The sequence below is a fragment of the Atta colombica genome, unplaced genomic scaffold (genome assembly GCF_001594045.1).
Source record: "Atta colombica isolate Treedump-2 unplaced genomic scaffold, Acol1.0 scaffold175, whole genome shotgun sequence".
Taxonomy (NCBI): Eukaryota; Metazoa; Arthropoda; class Insecta; order Hymenoptera; family Formicidae; genus Atta; species Atta colombica.
In genome coordinates, this window is record NW_017259266.1 from 241,284 (window position 1) to 260,477 (window position 19,194).

Genomic DNA, 19,194 nt, shown 5'->3' on the forward strand with positions numbered 1-19,194 from the left:
TATTCCGAAGAATGCTTTCCAGACGAACCGCAGACTCGGTCATTCTCTCTATAGTCGCTCTTTACCGTCTTGGACAGGTTAATGCTCGTCGCTTTGCAAGTCAAGTAGTTAGCGATTGAGTCGGCGAACATATCCTGACCTTACAACCCAGTTTTGACCAGTGCTACCTCAGAGTAGAAGGCAAAAGAAGCGGTCCAAAGTGTCGTCTCCATATCGGAGTGAATGGGAACTAGGCGTCTGGTACGAGCGACTTAATGAAGCTATGGGAATGAGTTGGCAGATTAATTTACATTCTCATGACTCGTGAAAATAAAGCGATCTGCTGACTGATACTCGTTTTGCGAAAAACGAGACGGAGAGGCATGAGAATCCATGCCAGTGGACTGATTGCAACGGAGAAACTGACAAAAGGAAAATCGGAAAGGCCTCTGGGAGATCTCGGAGAAGTACTAGTCGTTGTACGATGGTCACTTAGGCGAGCGTGCCGCTCGACTTTTTGCTCACTAAAGTTGCTCCACAAAATGAACGAGTGAGGGAGAGCGGTGAAAAAGGGAAATCACGGATACCGAAGGCGGAGAGAAGAACTAGAGATTGTCTGTAACAATATTTCAATGATTTATGTGACATTCATTATCGTTTTCTGATAAAATACTAATATTTCTTCGCAAAAAACAACTTGAGGAATGTCCTGAAGTGGTTAAAAACAGTTCTATAATAGAAACAAGAAAATTTTTTACTCTTCTTTAGCAAAATGTATGATTTTAATATTATTTAATATTATTTATAATAATTTGTGAGAACATTGCTTCTAACTTTTCTAACCATACGGTCACGTTTTATCTAATTCATTTTCGCAATTAACGTCCTAAATAATCGTAATTATTTTACTTGAAATAAGAAATGAATAAAGTGGATTCGGTTACAAGAATCCAAATCCAAGTTAAAAAGTCCTCATCGAAAAAAATAGAATTTTTTAAATGTCACTCTACTCTTTCAATCGCATCAAAGTTTAATAAATCGAAGATTTTTGTTTCAATGTTGATTAATTTTAATCTTGATTCAATTCTTTTTCACGGAAAAAAGATTTGTTAAAATAATTGATTTATTGATTCAGTAAATCTATAGCCTGTTTTCTTAAAGTAGCAATGTTGTATAGCTTCATAAAATTAGCGATAGGAAATTATATTTATTGTAATAACAACTTTAATACAGCAAAGATAACTTATTTTTATGAAAATCAATCAAATATATAGATCAAAATTTTTAACAAAACGTACTAGCTAAGATGGCGAATATTTTTGCTGTAATAAAAAAAACTTATTACATTAATAATTTTCATTATCTTCATTGAAAGAAAAGATTGACTGCTGCAGCAATCAAAAATTGGCTGCTGCAGCTACAATAATTAAAAATGCTATGTCATATTTTACCATCTAATTTGCTTAGCAATCAATCTTTTCTTTCAGTTGTTATATTATAATTTTTATTTTAGCAAGGAATTAACTAAATTAGCACATTGACAATTGCTTACAAACTAATTTCTTTATATAATGAACCAGTAAATCTTTTCAGTTACAGATGTTAAACTCGCTCAGCAAGCTTTACTATTTAATCTATTTTTTATGTATTCTTCTTATTTCTTTTTTTTATAATTCTTTAAACTAAGAAAAGAGTAAGTTAAATCTACACCGAGATTACATACGGTAGAAACAGGCATTAGTAAAAAAATATCATTGAATTTATCTGATAAATATCACACGCAGTAATATTGTGCACGATATGTCTCACGGTAATTAATTCACGGTAATTACACGGTAATGGCACGAGCTGTGAGGAATCGTTCAATAATATGTGTCTTCTCGAATTTCTCTTTCATCATTAATAATAAATTATTTTTTGTCGATTTATATTGACCCGAGTGTGGAAAAATATGATGTCAACATATCATTAACACTAACATTAATCGTTTGGTATCATATAATTATATATTTTCCGAGGATTCTTCGTCGGTGAAACACTAATTAAAGCTATTTCACTCACGTTAATCTAATCCGAGTACATACATTGCTTATTACTGTTGTCGAACAATGGCATTGTTGTTTTGCCACGGTCGAAGTTTCGACACTCGAATGCCGCGTGTGAAATCTGTTATCAGAGATACATGTTCATAGAAAGGTATCGTGTGTACAAGGCGCCCCACATTCACCGCCTTTCCTTTTAATGGGACTGACCCGAGACTAAACTAATTACAAGAAGAGATCTTATGTGCGAAGATGTTAGGAATCTACTTTTTTTCGAGTTACAGTTATAAAAGTACAGCGAAATCTTATCTCAGGGGAACTTATATATTATAACGGAAGCTTACAATTCACAGTAACATCTGAAGAATAATCATTTCCTCGTAACAGATCGACAACTCGTGACATGACGGTCACTCATACATTCCTAATTGGGAGAAGCGGATTAAGTGAACGATGACCGATTACGATCACAAACGAGGAGGAGCAGGGTTAACGGTACGTCACGGCGAGGTCTGATCACGACTCTTTGCAACGGGATCTGCTGAGTGTTCGTTTCGTACTTTTACAGACATAATTTTTGCGAGCAAACAATCGAGAACAACAATAACAATAAAGAAAATTCACCATCTAAAGCTGATAAACATTCAATGAATAAACGCTGAACGAACATCAATTGCGAATATTGGGACATTCATGTTTATATTTGTAAGCCGTTTGTTCCCTTGACCAAACATTAGCATACAATCAGATTCAGTGTTCGCCGGATATATAGCAAACGAACTTGTGGTACATTTGCACTTCAAATTCAAGTGTGTAATATAATAATAAGTGCTTTCATATAATTTCTTTTCTTAATTAAAAAAGAGTGAATATATATTTCAAATCTTCTTTCTTAATCTTTTAGATCTTAGTCTTAATAATGATATATGATGGCCCAAAATTTTGCATTCTGTATTTGTATATATATATATATATGTGTGTGTGTGTGTGTGTGTGTGTATGTGTATTGTATATAACAAAATGATTCTTTAAACTATTAGAACAGAATTTAAGTGTATAAAAAGGATACATACAAAAATCGCGGCGAGATGGGCAAGTATTTTTAATGTACATGCGTGTTTAGTTTTCTGCGTAAAAATAACTCTATACTTTACGATGTAAAGTACTTCGTGTACGACGTTCGTGTACTTTAAATGTGTACACGAAAAGAATAGTTTTGCTGAAATATTAAAAAATTTAGCTAAATGCAAATTTGAAAATAATTTCATTGGATTATCAAAATAATTATGTAAAACACCCAAACTACTATAATATCAAAACTTTACAATATTGCTCATCATGCTAGAGTTAATTATTTTGATGATTTAACAAAATTATTTTCAGACTTGTATCTATCTAAATTTTGAGATGCTTCGGTAAAATTATTTTTTCCGTAAATCTATTATTGTTTGCAACATAATGTGTTTTTACATGGAAAATTAAATCACAAAAATATATAAAGTCACTTATTATACTTATTATATTGAATTTGCAGTCTACGTAATGAATAATAACAACGAACTTTCGCGTTCGTAAGTACATATATTATACTCGATTTAAGACTTACAATCGCAGTAGACAGCAGACCCTCATAGCAATTCTCTCACGTGAATCAGAAGTAGCATATGAGCGCGTGTCATTAAGAGCATGGGCACGCGATCCATTGATCGTTTCGTCACATCGTTGATCGACGTCCTTGGAAAGCGAAACGAGTCACATAGTTTGCCTCTCGAAATGCCTTGCATTTTCAGACCAATTTTGAATTTCGTTATGACACAATTCTACGAAGAATCCCCAGAGCGTAATATTTATCGATTCATAACGGCAATATATCAAGCAGTCAAATGAAAGAACCAGCCCATTAATATGGAAAATTGAGTGCCAATGAAATAAATTAGTTTTCACATACACTGTAGTTTATAAAGATGATGAACTAAAGATGTCACAGATTGATATTCATAGTCTTATATTTAAGATTATCTTATTACAGTCCTAAAATGTAAGATGTATTAATATCTTAAGATGTTATTTAAGATAGGCTTGAAATAAAAACGGATTATAAATACCGTCCATATATATAAAGCTCAATAATGAATAGTTTTTGAGCTATAATGATGTCTCAGCAAAATTATGTTATTTATCATTTTGACATCAAAATAACATTAAAGACGTCATTTTGTCTTTAAAATCTCAAAATAACGATAAATAACACTTGTTTGTTGGAATATCAAGGATGTTCTGTTCAAGTTTCGTATCTTTGATACACTAGACTATAGATAACAAATGATCCATTATTGAGTCCTGTGTTTGTGACATCTTTTGCTCATTAACTATATTACATGTGAAAACTAACTCATTTCACCGAGACTCAATTTTCCATATAATTGTACGGAGTCTTAATTAATTCCGACTAAATCATGTACTACGATCTACGTTGCGCTTTCGTCGTACATTTTTTCTTCTATTATTATTTAGTTCAGTATTTATCCACGTTCGTTAATCATGCGAAAGACATGTGTCTCGACACTTCCGTCGAGAAAAGATTGGCTCGGAATTAGATGAAGAATACATCATTAAGAAATAATGCGGGCGGATGAAATGGGACACCCTACATAAATAAATATATAATAACTATGTACTATGTCACAAAATCGAGAAAATTAAGAGAATTAATGAGAAATTGTCATTGGCGGAATAATGATGCGATTCAAGAGCACTAAGCACTTTGCGAATAATTATCACGAAGATAATTATCGAGGTGGTTTTGCTTTTTGATTTAGGCCACGTGATTTCGCGCGATCTCGTTCTCAGAAATTAGTGGTATAATTTCCGAGTCGGTCATCATCGAAGACACCGATTTTCTGTGATCTCCAAAGACAATGATAGTCGGCCTATTTGCGGCTCACGGAGTATCCCACGGTGAGAATCGGAGAACGGGAGGATCGACGGTAAGAGAAGGATCGAGACTGGTAGCGATTTTAAAATTGGCTGATGACACAGTTTCCAGTGACTTGAGGTGAGTGAACTCAGAGGTGATCAGGCTGACACCTTCGCGCTGCACCGATACTATGTGCACCTGACGAAATCCCGTCGTGCGAAGCTCTCTCTTTCTTCCTCGCAAGAATGTTTGTCGAAATAGATTATTTCGATTATTCTGAACCACCTTTTGCCATTCAGATTTATTGAGCAATTTCAAGAAACATGTTCTACAAACAGCAGTGTTCGTTTTTTAGAACACACCTTACAAACCGACATACTTGTTGTTTTCATTTACATTCGATTTCTCTTTGGCGACACCTAATATATTCTGATTGTTAATTATTTATTCTAAGATGATAATGAGAAATTTAACAAGTCTTGAGAACTTAGTCATCACACGACTTGCTAAAAGAAGTCATTGTTTTAAATTAAATAAAAAAATTCTCAATAAGCAAAGTATCTGAATGTTAATTATCAACAAGTTTAATGTTGAAATACTTAATAAATTTTGGGAATTTAGACAGTATGATATACTGGTCGGAAGAAATCATAATTCTAAAGTAAATAAAATAAAAAAAGAATTTCTAAATGAGCGAAGTATCTGAGTGTTAATTATTAGGAAATCTAGTGAGAGGTTTGAGAACTTTGCTTTTAGGAGCTTAAGCGTCATGACTTGCTGTAAGAAGTTAGTGGTTCTAAAGTAAATAAAATAAACAAATGTTTGAGTGAGCAAAATGGTCAAGTGTTAATTATTAGCAAATCTAACGTGAGAGATTTAAAAGGTTTTAGAAACTTAGGCGTCACAAACCGCTGAAAAAAGTCATGATTCTAAAGTAAAAAAATAAAAATAAAAATTTCGAGTAAACAAAATATTCTAAAGTAAATAAAATAAAAAATTTCCAAGTGAGTGAAATATGCAAGAGCAAGAAGTACGAGGAAAGAACGTTTTAAATCATTACGGATCATACGTTATACTCTGTTGCATTGAAGTACCGTTATCAGTGTTGCGCTTTACGGGCACAATGCCGATCGCACATGTGCATGCAAATGTCCAGCGAATTACGCGTTCGCTCATTAGACCGTTTTTTAATGCTCGCACGCTAGCAAATAGCGGATCACGTACATCACCTGTTATCGAGCAAAGTCTAACTTCTTCAAGTATAAGTATCTTGATTATTACACTTGTGTCAGTATAATAAAAGAGAGGCTCGATAAAAAATTGATCTTGACATATTTGCTCTTTTACAATGAAAAAACAAACACAAGAAATTAAAGTAAATCCAACTGAAGCTAATTTGCAAACAACTATACATTAAAATTACAATAATCTTAACGACATTAAGTTCCAATATACATGCGCTTGAAATTAAAATAATTTCTTAATCTGTAATAGCAACACATACTTTCGTTAAAGGAATATACAAAAATCTACTAAAATTCGTAAACTACTAAAATTTTTGTTATGTATTAATTTTATTTTTTTTTAATTTTTTTAAGTTCAAAACTAGGAAAAATAAAATTGTGAAACATAAAATTATTCCAAATTATTACTATATAAAAAATTAGGAAAAGTCTCAAAGCCATTAGGATTCATTATATGTTTCATTATATGTTACGAGTTAAAAACAAAAATGTTATTGCACAGTGGCTACATATAAATTTTAAACTTGATTAAATTTTACATTTCTGATTATTTTACATAATGAATTTAATGTAATTCTCACGTTAAACAATGAATAATTATAAGAATATTACAACTACTTACATTTTTAATAGTTTATAATGGAACTATTCGTTTAGTTGTTGATTTGGCCTCTCATTGTTATTTTACATTTTAATTTTAATTAATATGTAAGACTACGTAAAAATTTTTTTATCATTTATGTGTTTTTTATTTATAACTGATGAAGAGTCTGTGAGCCAAAACGTATTTTATGTTTTTTCTTTATCATTTATTATTTTACATGTTTTTTCTTTAAATTGTTAAATACTTTAATTTAAACATTTTATTTGCTCATGTCTAGGTTGTTTAAATTAAGTTATTATTACTTGGCGAATTAGAGATTTGCTTTCCTTATTTTGTTTATATAAATTTTAATTAGTTATTTTAATTACATTATTAAAATTTTATTTAAAAATTTGAAAATAGAATCATTCCAAATTGCATTATGTAAGAAATTATATTCGGGAAATATATTCTAAATAAGAAAGCATGATAGTTTTATCTAAGCATGAATCGTCACGTAGTCAGACAACAAACGGACAGTTTGATATTTAAAGAGGAATTTACGGAAAGCGTGGGCGTGTCGTGATAACCATTGATGAAAGTCACCGATTCCTCGCAGCTGCACCTCTCGAGTTTCACCGAGATGGGCTGAGGATACGATAAATCTCGTTTCAAGGTCTCCTTTGTGGTCGATGCCACTGCGTAATCGTCGATCACAACTTGCGTGCACTGTGTGCGCGAGACTTGGAGAAAATTACAAGAAACTGGGGCGTTGCGGAAGTGGATGTTTAGCAGTTAAATAATAACGCGGAGTCTTGTTTGCGCTCATGAAACTTTGCGCACGATCGCTTCCTGCGCGCTCCGATAAATGTCCGAGCTACCGAAGCATTTATAATTCTTGAAATGATTCGGACAATAGCGAGATTCTCGAAATAGTTTTTATATATTTGCATGATAATTATACTCAGCTGAGAAATCTCACACGAAACCCATCTTGAAACTTAGGAATAGCTTTCTCAAACGTTACACGACTAGGAATTATGGCGTATTCTTCCTTAGTATATATTTCTACATAATAAGGTTTCATCGTCAATATTTCATCAATATTTTTTATTTTGAATATTACATTTTGAATATTTATTAACAAAGCAACGATGCACACGAAAAAAATGTATTAACTACACTGAAAAAAAAGATTGGCTGCTGCAGCAAATTAGGTGGTAAAATATGACATAGTATTTTTAATTGACTGCAGCAGCCAATTTTTGGTTGCGTTGGCTTATTTGCAATGCCAGTATAAGATTTTGATAGGTTAATGCAACCAAAAATTGACTGCTGCAATCAATTAAAAATGCTATACCATAAAAAATACTTTATCTAATTTGCAGCAGCCAATCTTTTTTTTTTTATTGTATACGAATAGTTTTGCTGAAATATCTAAAAATTTAAGTACAAATCTGAAAATAATTTTGTTGGATTATCAAAATAATTATGTAAAAAAATATAAATTGATTACTAAAATCAGAATGTTTTTTAGCATTGTTCATTATATTTAAGATTTAGATTATTAAGATTTATGTCATTACTTTGATGGTCCAATAGAATTTTTATCTGTGTCTAACTAAATTTTTAGACTTTACTTCAATAAATTCATTCTTTCTGTAGCTAAGAATAATTAACTTTTTTTTATTTTAAGTGAATAATTAAACCGAAAATAGACGATGTAAGTTTGCGTTAATAATTTTAAATACCTTTTACTTACAACACATTATTTTTTCCCATCGCAAAGATATACGCGCAAAATTATGACCAGTCATTTGACCATCGGCCGTGGAAAATGAGACGGTTCCTTCCGGCAGATAAATTAAACTGACATCTCTCAGAAGAGACGAAGTTCTTGTGAAACTATTTAAACCACAAATTGCTAGTCTTACTAATGTTACTAAAATGCTCGTTGCGTAATTTGATTTATTTAGTAATTTTACCTTTTTTTAACTTTCAACGTGGCATGACGCTCAAATAAAATTTTGCTACCTCACCCGCTATTTAATAATTCTGTCTTTTTAACTTTCAACGCAGCGTGACTCATAATATCTTTGGTTATATTTTTCATTTTGATCCAAGTTCGGAAGATCTTATTTAATTATCTATCACAAAGTATTTAGCGCTCGAACGAGATGTAAGTTGAACGAGTATGATTGCTGAGTAATCAGAGTGACAATTAACAAACTGCGGATGTTCATGCAAATAGATACATGTTCTGTCGAAGAAGAAAATTAATAAATAGAACTAACGAGAAGTAAATCATATTTTAGTATACGTCGATGGTAGATTATATTTTCAATATCTAATAATTATTCAGGAAGCTCCTTAGAGAGCTTGGCTGCTGGCTGATAGAGAGGATTCATGACGAGAAAAGAAAAAGGAAATGAATGCCGTTTTGCCAGAGAAAGTATCTAACATCGGTTCTAGAATTTCTCGACTTCTCCCTATGTATGCACAAACATATACGCATATATGTGAGCAATTACAGCCGGTTATTTAGAAAATTTATCGCAAATGTACGTAATATCATTCTATTCTAACTTAATTAATTTGAAATTATAAATTTAATATTTGCACAGAAAGAATAAATTTTACTGAAGTATCTAAAAATTTAACTAAATATAGATTTGAAAATAATTTTACTGGATCATCAAAATAATAATTACGTACCTACACTTTAAAAAAACGATGTTTGTGTTCATTGTGTTGATGTTAATACGATATGGATTTAAAAACTATGGATTTTAAATCCACACTATAATGATGTTGATATAGATAAAAAGGCTTGAAATACACATTATGTTGATATTAATATTAATACCAACACAATGAGAATAATAATACAGATATCGTATGGGTATTAAATCCATATCAGAGATGTTAAACATATCATATTTTTTTGAGAACAGGAATTTTAAATGATAACCAATGCCACAAAAAGTTTCAGCAAAAATTTTAGCGTTTTACATAATTATTTTGATGATCCAAAAAACAAAATTAATTTCGAATTTCTATTTAGTTAAATTTTTAGATATTTCAGTAAAATTATTCTTTCCGTATGAACAGTAAACGCACATGATTTATTAGCACGATAATTTTACGCGCTGTTATATAGATTCGATTAGAGATGATAAATGTACAGTACATCCACATGTTGAAAGTAATAAAAACTTTATATCCTTGTCCAGAATTAATGTACAAAAAAACGAAAGTATCGATAAATCGAGCATTTTACATTGGCAGCGAAAAATTAAAATAAATACTTTGCTGTGTGTTTATGACGATCAAGCTCCATGACATGAATAGAAAGTATGAACGATAATTCTCATCCGTTCGCCACGCCAGATAGTTTCAGTTAATTTTATGGTATTCCACAAAAGGGGTTTCTCCGTTGGAGAGATTAAAGATGACACTGAGCTTACGACATTCAAAACCAGAATATTTCATCAGGAAGTCACGTTTCCAGGTCAATCATACCTCCTTCTATTGGATAATCTTGCTTGACGTAAATTGTAAATTCAATGTCATCTTGAGAGGGAACAAAGAAATTATGAGATACCGTTTCGCGACCGGCTACTGTCATCGTCGAATCGTTCTGTCATGGTATAACAACGCGCCGCGACTGGAAATAATTGCTCAATCTTTTTCCCCTCTTCGAGTATTCATTCTCTCTCCTGCCCTGTCAGATTTCAGTGTCGTCGAAGCAACGGACTGAAAACGTTACCTCGCTTCCTCGTAACCCGGAATCTGATCTCTCCTTTGGACATAATTATGAAACAACAATATAATCGGCATAATGGGACTAACGGTGGCAGAAGGCTGATTTTGCACGATGGTAAAATTGCTATTACGCAGTGATTTGATAATCAGACGTTCTCAGGTTTCCAGGTTTGTTTAGACGTAATCCGCGCTTTCTTCGTGGACCGTTTTGTGATTGTCGGTTGTCACATACAATATGAAAATCAACACTCTTTTCGTTTCGCCGACTGGTAATGCCATCTCGTCACTCCGCAATTTTTTTTTCGTACAAGCATATGTCTAAAGGCGCTTTTTATGAACTCTTGAAACATCTTGAAACTCTTGGATAATACTTTGTTAAAACTTAGTGCGATTAATATATGCAGACAACGTAGAGAGAAAGAAAAAACGTCTTATTTTTTTCTGTAACATTTCGTTGATAAACATGAAAATTCACTTTTTTATTATCTCACTGTCCATGAAATAAAATTCATTGTGAAAAATAAAATAATTAAACAATAATATATGTTAATCTACCATTATATGAATTAATCAAAGTAAGGAAATAAGTAAGGAAAAAAAATCAATACAATTAAGATTAAATTTTGATGCCTAATGTTTTTATCGCTTCCCTACTTTAAAAGTGATACAACTATAAAAACGAGAATTCTTATTTTTTAAGTTATTATTTTACATGAATAAGTTAAGTAAACATTACTATTATTCTATCAATAAATAAACTAACTCAACTAAATAAGAAATCGTCAAAATCAGTACAATTCAAAAAAGAAGTTAAAAAAAATTGTCACAGTTCAAAAGGAAGGATTTTTTTAAGAGTTGTGAAGTGAAAATGATAAAAATGACATAATCGTATTAAGAATATATATCTTTTGCTGATATTATTTTTTAGACAATAATCTTCTGTTAAAAATATTGTTTTTCTCCTTGCTTGGTAAATTTAATTTTTTTAGTAAAGTAAGGGGACCAAATTCTAAATAATACATTTTTCAGTTATATAAAGTGCATTTACTGTTGGAGTTGAAACGCAATCATAAATTAAAACTGAAATAATAATATCAATTACACTAATTGTCGATTTGATTAATAATGCTACTAGGTTTTTAAAACATTGTAAAGAAATTTAAAACAAGAATAAAATAAAAAATAAAATAATTAAATTAAATTAAATTTTCCACATGAATCTTTACTCTTACGTAACAACTTGCGCAAACTTACCGTTGCACAAAATTTTTCTAGCATGCACGTCGTGCTACTTTGAAATGCATTACATACGTCGCGTCAACAAGTTTGCGCAATAGTCTTTATTGTGTATGGGCCACTTTGACTCCTTTCACTCTTAAACCATGGGGGCACCGAAGGGTTAATGACATCAATGATGACTCTCAAAGATTAAAACTTATATCTTTAAACACGATGGAACCGGCTTAACTGCCGTTGAAAATCCGACGTTCACCGGCAGATCTTTTTCCACTTCAACCGTTCCACAAGATCTCGTGGGTGGATTTAAAGTGGAACGATGACCTAAATTTGATAGAGATTGGTTAAAATATCATCAAAAGGGAACGAAAAGAAGGTACGATAGCCATTAATCTTGATATTGCGCGTATAACAAATACGTTTGAGATGTATTATTATTTTACATAATATTTTCTTATTTTCGTTTTATAAAATATTTTATTATTTGACGGAGAATTTAAATTCGCCAAATCTTTTTATTGCAAAATCGCAAATTCTGCTAGTAAAGACAGTCTGTTAGTTTGACAGTCAATTCTTTGTTCTGTCACTCGAAAGTCACTTCGATTTATTTATTAAGATCAATGATCTTGTGGCCCAGTTGGAAACAGCAAATATTTTTTGGAAAACTTTCTCTTTCGATCCCATTAAGTAGTTATCAAGTCTTATTTTTTATACATGTTTGTATATGATGGTATGATTAATGGAGATTCATATTTTTATTTGTCGAGATTAGATCTCATAATTAATTACAACAATGCTGATCTAAAAATCACACTGTTTAGCATTACACATTAATATATTGGTATTAATAATATAGCAGTATGATCATCTCGAATAGTATTTATATTGATTTATGTAATTGAATGTAGAGATATTTTTCGTTCAAGATATTATCTTAACCGATGTACTGATTGGCGATCATCTATCGGGTAGAAATGACTCGACCTAATTGAAAATAAACGATGCTCTCCGATTACAAGAGATACGATCTCTCATGCGTGCTGCGTTTGTCTCTATGTTTCTCTCTTGCATTACAGAGAGAAATTAATTGCTTGGAGAAAGGTGATATTGAGCCATGTATTTTGTAAAGAAAAAAGGGTTAAATCCGTGATGACTCGCGAAATAGCTCGCATCATATTGATGAATCATAGAGGAATTCGATCTTAAAATATCATTTATGAATTAACTCTGATCAACGAAATCGATATGTAGAAGATCAATATTCATTTCTTTTAGAAACATAAATTTATTGTCTAGTAAAGCCTAATGATTTAAGAATGTATCAGGTATATAGTCTTTGCAAAAATAACTTGAAAATTTAGGCTTTTCTTATAAAAATATTGTTATATAAATACAAAATAAAATTTATATTTAATAAATATTTATGTTCAATAATACAATTTTATAGTTTAAATGAAAACTTTTATCTTAATTATCTTAATTATTTTTTGTTTAATTATATTAATTATATTAATTATTTTGTTTAATATTAATTATTTTTTTAAAATGTCTACTTTTTATTAAAATAATTTTTAGTCTCTGATTTTAAATTGCTAAACATTTTGCATTGCTTTCATATACAATTTAGAAAGTCTGTAATCCTTTTATATTTTTTTAATTTTATTAAAAAATAAAGTACATATAATACATTCTTAATGTTATTTGAATGTACACTTTGAATGAATCACACGAGGAAAAATAATCTCAAGAGAATAATTAAAAAATAACAGTAGAGAGAGTGTTGTTAATTAAAATATATGTTTGCGGTATATATAATTTCAGTCTTTTTAATGTAATTGAAATGTCATGTATTGTGACTGTAACGAGGATCTGGCTTTCTTCGTGTCGTTGGAAGCTTGAAGCCATTAAAAATATGTACTGTATACTTCCTGCTCCTTCCGTTATCTTCATACGTCTTTGCGAACGTAAACGACTACACGATTATTTTGATTAAAATTTTATTTTGCTGGGTTATGTATAACCGGCCATATAAAAGTAACGGCCGCAGTTTCACGGCCGTATGAACAAAATGCTTTCACGAAGACCGCAAAATATTTTGCGTTATTTCCTCAATCAGAAACAGACAATTCATTTAAAAGTTGTAACGAAGAATTATGGTACTTGAATTTTCAGTTCACGCCACACGATGAATGGAAAGATTAGACAAACTTTCACGTTGAGCTATAGAAATCTCAATTTTTTTACTAGAGGAAATATTTGCAAATTTCTCGAATACAATTCATTGTTAAATCTCACTGAAATTGCATATTACATTTGACTGCATAATTATTATTACGACTTTCTAGAATAATTCTAAACAATTATTGAGTTACGAATAACATAGCATTTATTATCGCACGAATCATACGGAAAAAATGGTTTCTACAATACATTAAAAAATTTAATTAGAACACAGATTTAAAAATTTTTTTAATTATCAAAATAAATATATAACTCAAGTTAATTGCTAGAATTAAAATTTTTCGCACATTGAGAAAAAAGTTTGATAATTACATTCAGCAAAAATAATAATATAATTCATCATTTAATAATATTTAGAAAAATAAAATTATTTCATTTAACATTTGATAAATATTATCAGATTATTTTTTTCAATGTAGCATTGCTCATTCTACATAATTATTTTGTTAGTCCAACAAAATAATTTTCGGATCTAGCTAAATTTTTAGATTGTTAGTAAATTAGATACTTTTAGTAAAATCATTCTTTTTGTTCAGTTTACTATTAGTAAATCAATTTCCGAATCGATTCGAGATTTCAAGTCAGTTTCAGAATAAATGGAAAGGCGCAATCTCTCGTCGCGAAAACGGAAATTCAGTCGCACGTTCATGCGGATGTCACGTCATTGCGCGAGACTATCCGAGATCATTGCATTAATCTTTCACATGTATGCATATAATATTGGTACAACGTCGCTTTCACTGCTGTTGGTGTAACCTTTCCGAACGTTTATTGCAGCAATGCGTCCGTGAAATTTGTACCTATGTCATTATGCATATATACATATATGAAATCTCTCTCCCGCAAATTTTTTCATTGACCCTAAAGAGCATGAATAATTTTACACGGCAAATGCAATGCGAAGAAAAGTCTATTTAAGAGAAGCTCTTTGTAACATTTTACATTTACCTTTTTTAGTTTTCGTCTTTCTAATATTCAATTTCTTTAATGTCTCTTTATTCTTGTTTCCACCGATGTAAGATTAATTCTAATCTTGGTTTAACTTACTGTGTTTATCTTTTTCTAATTTTTAGAATGGCAGGAAAGATAAACAGTAAATAAACCGAGATTAAAGTTAATCTTATTATACATTAATAAAATTGAATATAAAAAAAAAAGTGTTATAAATATTTTATGCTTATCTTTCTTAGATTTTCATGTTTCATATATTCAATATTTTCTTTCTTCATTTTGGTCTTTATATATTAGATTACGTAACTTATAAATTTTTTTTTGTATTTAACCGAGCTTTTCGATGCGTTCGAAATGTTAACTTTCAGGTATGATAAAAAAATTGCTCTTAAAATTATAGATATTAAGACAAGAAAATTAGATATGAAAACAAGAAATATAATTGCGTAGTAATATTCTTAAAAAATTATGTTAATTGCAACTGATATTTGAACGTACGTTGAAAATTGTCAAGAAGTATTGCAAAATATATTCCCGACGTGCATAAATTCGAAATTCCGTATTGAAATGCAAATTCTACGCAAATACATTTGAACGCTTCATTTCCTGGGATCTCTTTCGGGCAAAGTGCCCAAGTGAAAACAGTGGCCAATCCGATGGTCTGGAAATACGCTTAAAAAACACGTCGCCTCTGATTTCAACGTTTTGTTGTAACTAGGGAGATACTGTATGCCATGAATGCATTATCGGGAAACAATGGCGAGAAACAACAGCAAGAATCTATTAAAATCTGACTATATTTATAAGTCTTAGACGAAACCGTCTTTCTCTCAAATTAAGCGATTACATTATGTAAGTTATTATCTTTAGTAATTAATGACAAGAAAGTTAAAAGAAAGAAGAAAAAGGAGAATAGTAAAATAAATAGTGCACTTATGTAAAATTAATTAATTATAGACGTTAGCTATCAGACGTTAATTTAATTAATTTATTAAATTCTATATACATTCTATATATATTCTATATATATATTCCCGCTGAATTTATCGAAAGTTTTAACGAAGTATCGATAATAATACTGCTGTGATACAGCTGTATTATTTATAGGATTATATTTATAGGATTAACGTTGAAATTTTTAATTTCTGATAAGTAAATTCGGATCATGAATATATTTAAAAAACATGTCATTTAGATGCATGTGTCGCAAAAAGAGATATTTAAAAGACATTATGTAGAGTGACCATTCAAAATAAACGTTAATGAAAACATTTAAAAATAAAATATTCATTAAATTTATCCATTAAATGAAAATTTATTTATTATGTATTTTTTTAATCGTGTGAATTATTGCAACTTGCTTTGTAAACTTAGTTAAATTTTAATTTTAATATTTTAATAACATTAATCCTTCGCTGTCACACTTGTTAAATTGACCCTAAAAAGCTTGAGAGTTTATATCTCTAATTAGTATATCTCTGATTAGTATAATAATCACTCTTTTATACAATAATTTCACACTTTTTTTCCAAAAATAACCTCCTTCATTTCTTAAAATGTGTATTTTCTTGAAAAACAAACTATTGCATTGTCTTTTTTAAAAAATGTTATATGTATAGAGTATAGCTATAAAGCTTTTATCAGAAAACATTAAAAATTAAAACGGTTATAATTTTTTTAATAAAAATTTTTTCGTAATTATTTTCGCAATTTTTTTTTAATAAAAAATTAAAATTAAAATCTTTATGAAACTGCTGTATTTCTATATTCTACAATGTTTGAAGTTCAGTAATTTTTTCCTTCTATTTCAAAGAACGAAAACTGTAAATACAGTAATCCGTTACTGAATCGTTTTTTTGACTCTGATCATTACGGAACTTTCAAGAATTGTGACAATAAATAACAAAATTAATTTAATGTTATTTATTTATTTGTATGTTATTTATATTACACAATTTGTATTTATTTGTATTACACAAGAATCAAATAAATCTACTTTTTTCTGCGTTATAAAGTCAAATTGTTTTTTATCAGTAACGTCAAATCATGAATTTTGTTTTGGCAAAAATCAAATGTGAAATGGAAAATATAAGACTTTATTATTTGTAAAGAGTGTTTGTGTTAAGAACCATTTATAAAATTTTATAAATAAAAAATGAAAAATTCCTATTGTTCTTTAGAACAAATGTTTCCTTTTCCATCTTTATCATTGTTAATGTTATAAAAAAGTAAATGTAAATATAAAGTATTATAAGATAATTAATAGATAATACAAAATTATTGCAAAACCAAATAAGTCCAAAAGTTTTTATTTCTTTTTTAATAGGTCCTTAAAATATTAATTAAAATCTAATAATTTAAATCTTAATTGTTTTCATATCTATTATTTGTTCGGATAAAAATTACATATTTATACAATAAACGTTCGAAAACGAGAAGTTTTGTTTCCTGAAAATTTATAACTTTTTAAACTCGTTTGATTTCTGTAAAAAGCTTCTGTATTAAAATATTGCTTACCGATAAAACTGGTCCATCGTAATATCCAAAGAGTCAAAAGAAGTTTGCCAATCATCTCACTTCTCTAGACAATCCCGGAAACCTCTTTAAAAGTCCACCATCATTGTGGATGGTCATAAACCCATCATTCGACGGTAAATCGCATTAGGAAGATTTGTGCATTCTGACGTTATCTTACTTGACGTTAAAGCCGGCAAGAAAAGTTTCTATGTATTCTATGTATTAAAAAAAAGAATCGATAAATCGTTCTTTTTTTCGATCTGGTTTATTCCTGCAAGACCGATGGTTCATTTGTTTTTCTAGTATAGCAACATTGAAAGATCGCCACTAGTTTGTTAGGAATGTGTTCCAAGTGATAGTTCTTAGGTGATAGTTCTAGGTCATGTTATCAATGTAAGAAAATTAAAACGTGAACGATTTCCTCATTGTGAATATTTATTTTGTGGTTCAGAACTGATTGAGATAGAGACAGGAAACGCTACATCGCAGTTTATTTTATACTTGTCGACTCAATCAGCCGTCTGCTTTCTCCGCCGTGAAAGAAATCCGACTCCAAATTCGCTTCTCTTGCGCAAGTTTGCTGTTATTACTGATGTTCCAACATATCCATAACGAACGCACGGATATTCGCGAGGAACCAGATTTCACGTTTCTCCAGTTATTCAATTCCGAAACGTGCGACGAAAGTTGCGATGGCTGAACATCAATTGTTTTCGCACGATTCTTGCCTCGAATTTCTTCTTTTTTTTTTCTGCAATTTCACCAACAAAATATCCGTTCGTTCGGAATTAATCTCTCGAAACGCCGTAGCTCACAACGTGATTTTTTTTAACAGTATGATATTTGCGCGTGTTGAAACGAGGAGAGAGAGCGAAGCCGAACGTGCGCTGTGTACGCGAGCAAGGTCTACAGGAGCACGAGAGTTGTTGCTGCCTCGTGGCCTACTATAACAGAACTGACTCCCACCGTGGTGTTACGCTGTCTCTTTACCTGTCACAAGCAACGAACGGTTTAGTAAGACGACGACCGGTCGGTTCCTCCACTTCACAAGTTCTCCACCGCTTTAAAAGACGACACTGGGGAATCGTACCTTGAAACTAGAAAGGACACTCTTCAGCTTAGAAAATGACGTGAAAAAATGCGATGGATAAAAGTTGAAATTTAAGCTACTGATTAGAAATCAAATATAACTGAAAATTAGTTTTTATTAAAATTTTAGTCTCTTTGATTTTCAGAACATTTCATTTATCAAAACTCAAAAGTATATAATAACAAACATCTAATTAACAAACTTATTGATAAAAGTGTAAAGTAACAAATATTAAGTTATTATAGTCAGGATTTTGTTTAGGGGAAATTCAAGAAACTTTTGAATAAAATAGAAAAGTAGTCAAGTGATATGGATTATTGGACTTATTTTGTTTTATATTTAATTTAGTTTTACATTTAAGTTTTATTTTTAATTAATTACTGGCAGATAAATCACAAAGTCACATATATTTATTTATTAATTAATTTTATTTTTCTCTTAAAATTGTAAATTGATTCTTTTAACTGAAGAAACTTAAATTTATAATACTAGCCATCTGAAATTTTCAACTTTTTTAAACTTTCACTTCTAATTCTTTCTTCTTTTCTAAAATTAATTTCTTGTCTCATTAAACATAATCCGTTTAAGCGATTTTAATTATTATTGTTCTTTGGCATGGTCCTTCTGCT

The 19,194-nt window shown here is 30.3% G+C and overlaps 1 protein-coding gene across 1 annotated transcript in view; it reads right to left on the reverse strand.

Annotated features, from left to right (window-relative positions):
- LOC108686338 overlaps positions 1-18,530 on the reverse strand; it is a 30,396-nt gene extending 11,866 nt beyond the window's left edge. Inside the window, exon 1 of the mRNA XM_018191600.1 lies at positions 17,476-18,530. Coding sequence (XP_018047089.1) covers positions 17,476-17,530 — 55 coding nt within the window. The 5' untranslated portion in view covers positions 17,531-18,530. The remainder of the gene's footprint in view (positions 1-17,475) is intronic.
- Positions 18,531-19,194: the final 664 nt, after the last annotated feature.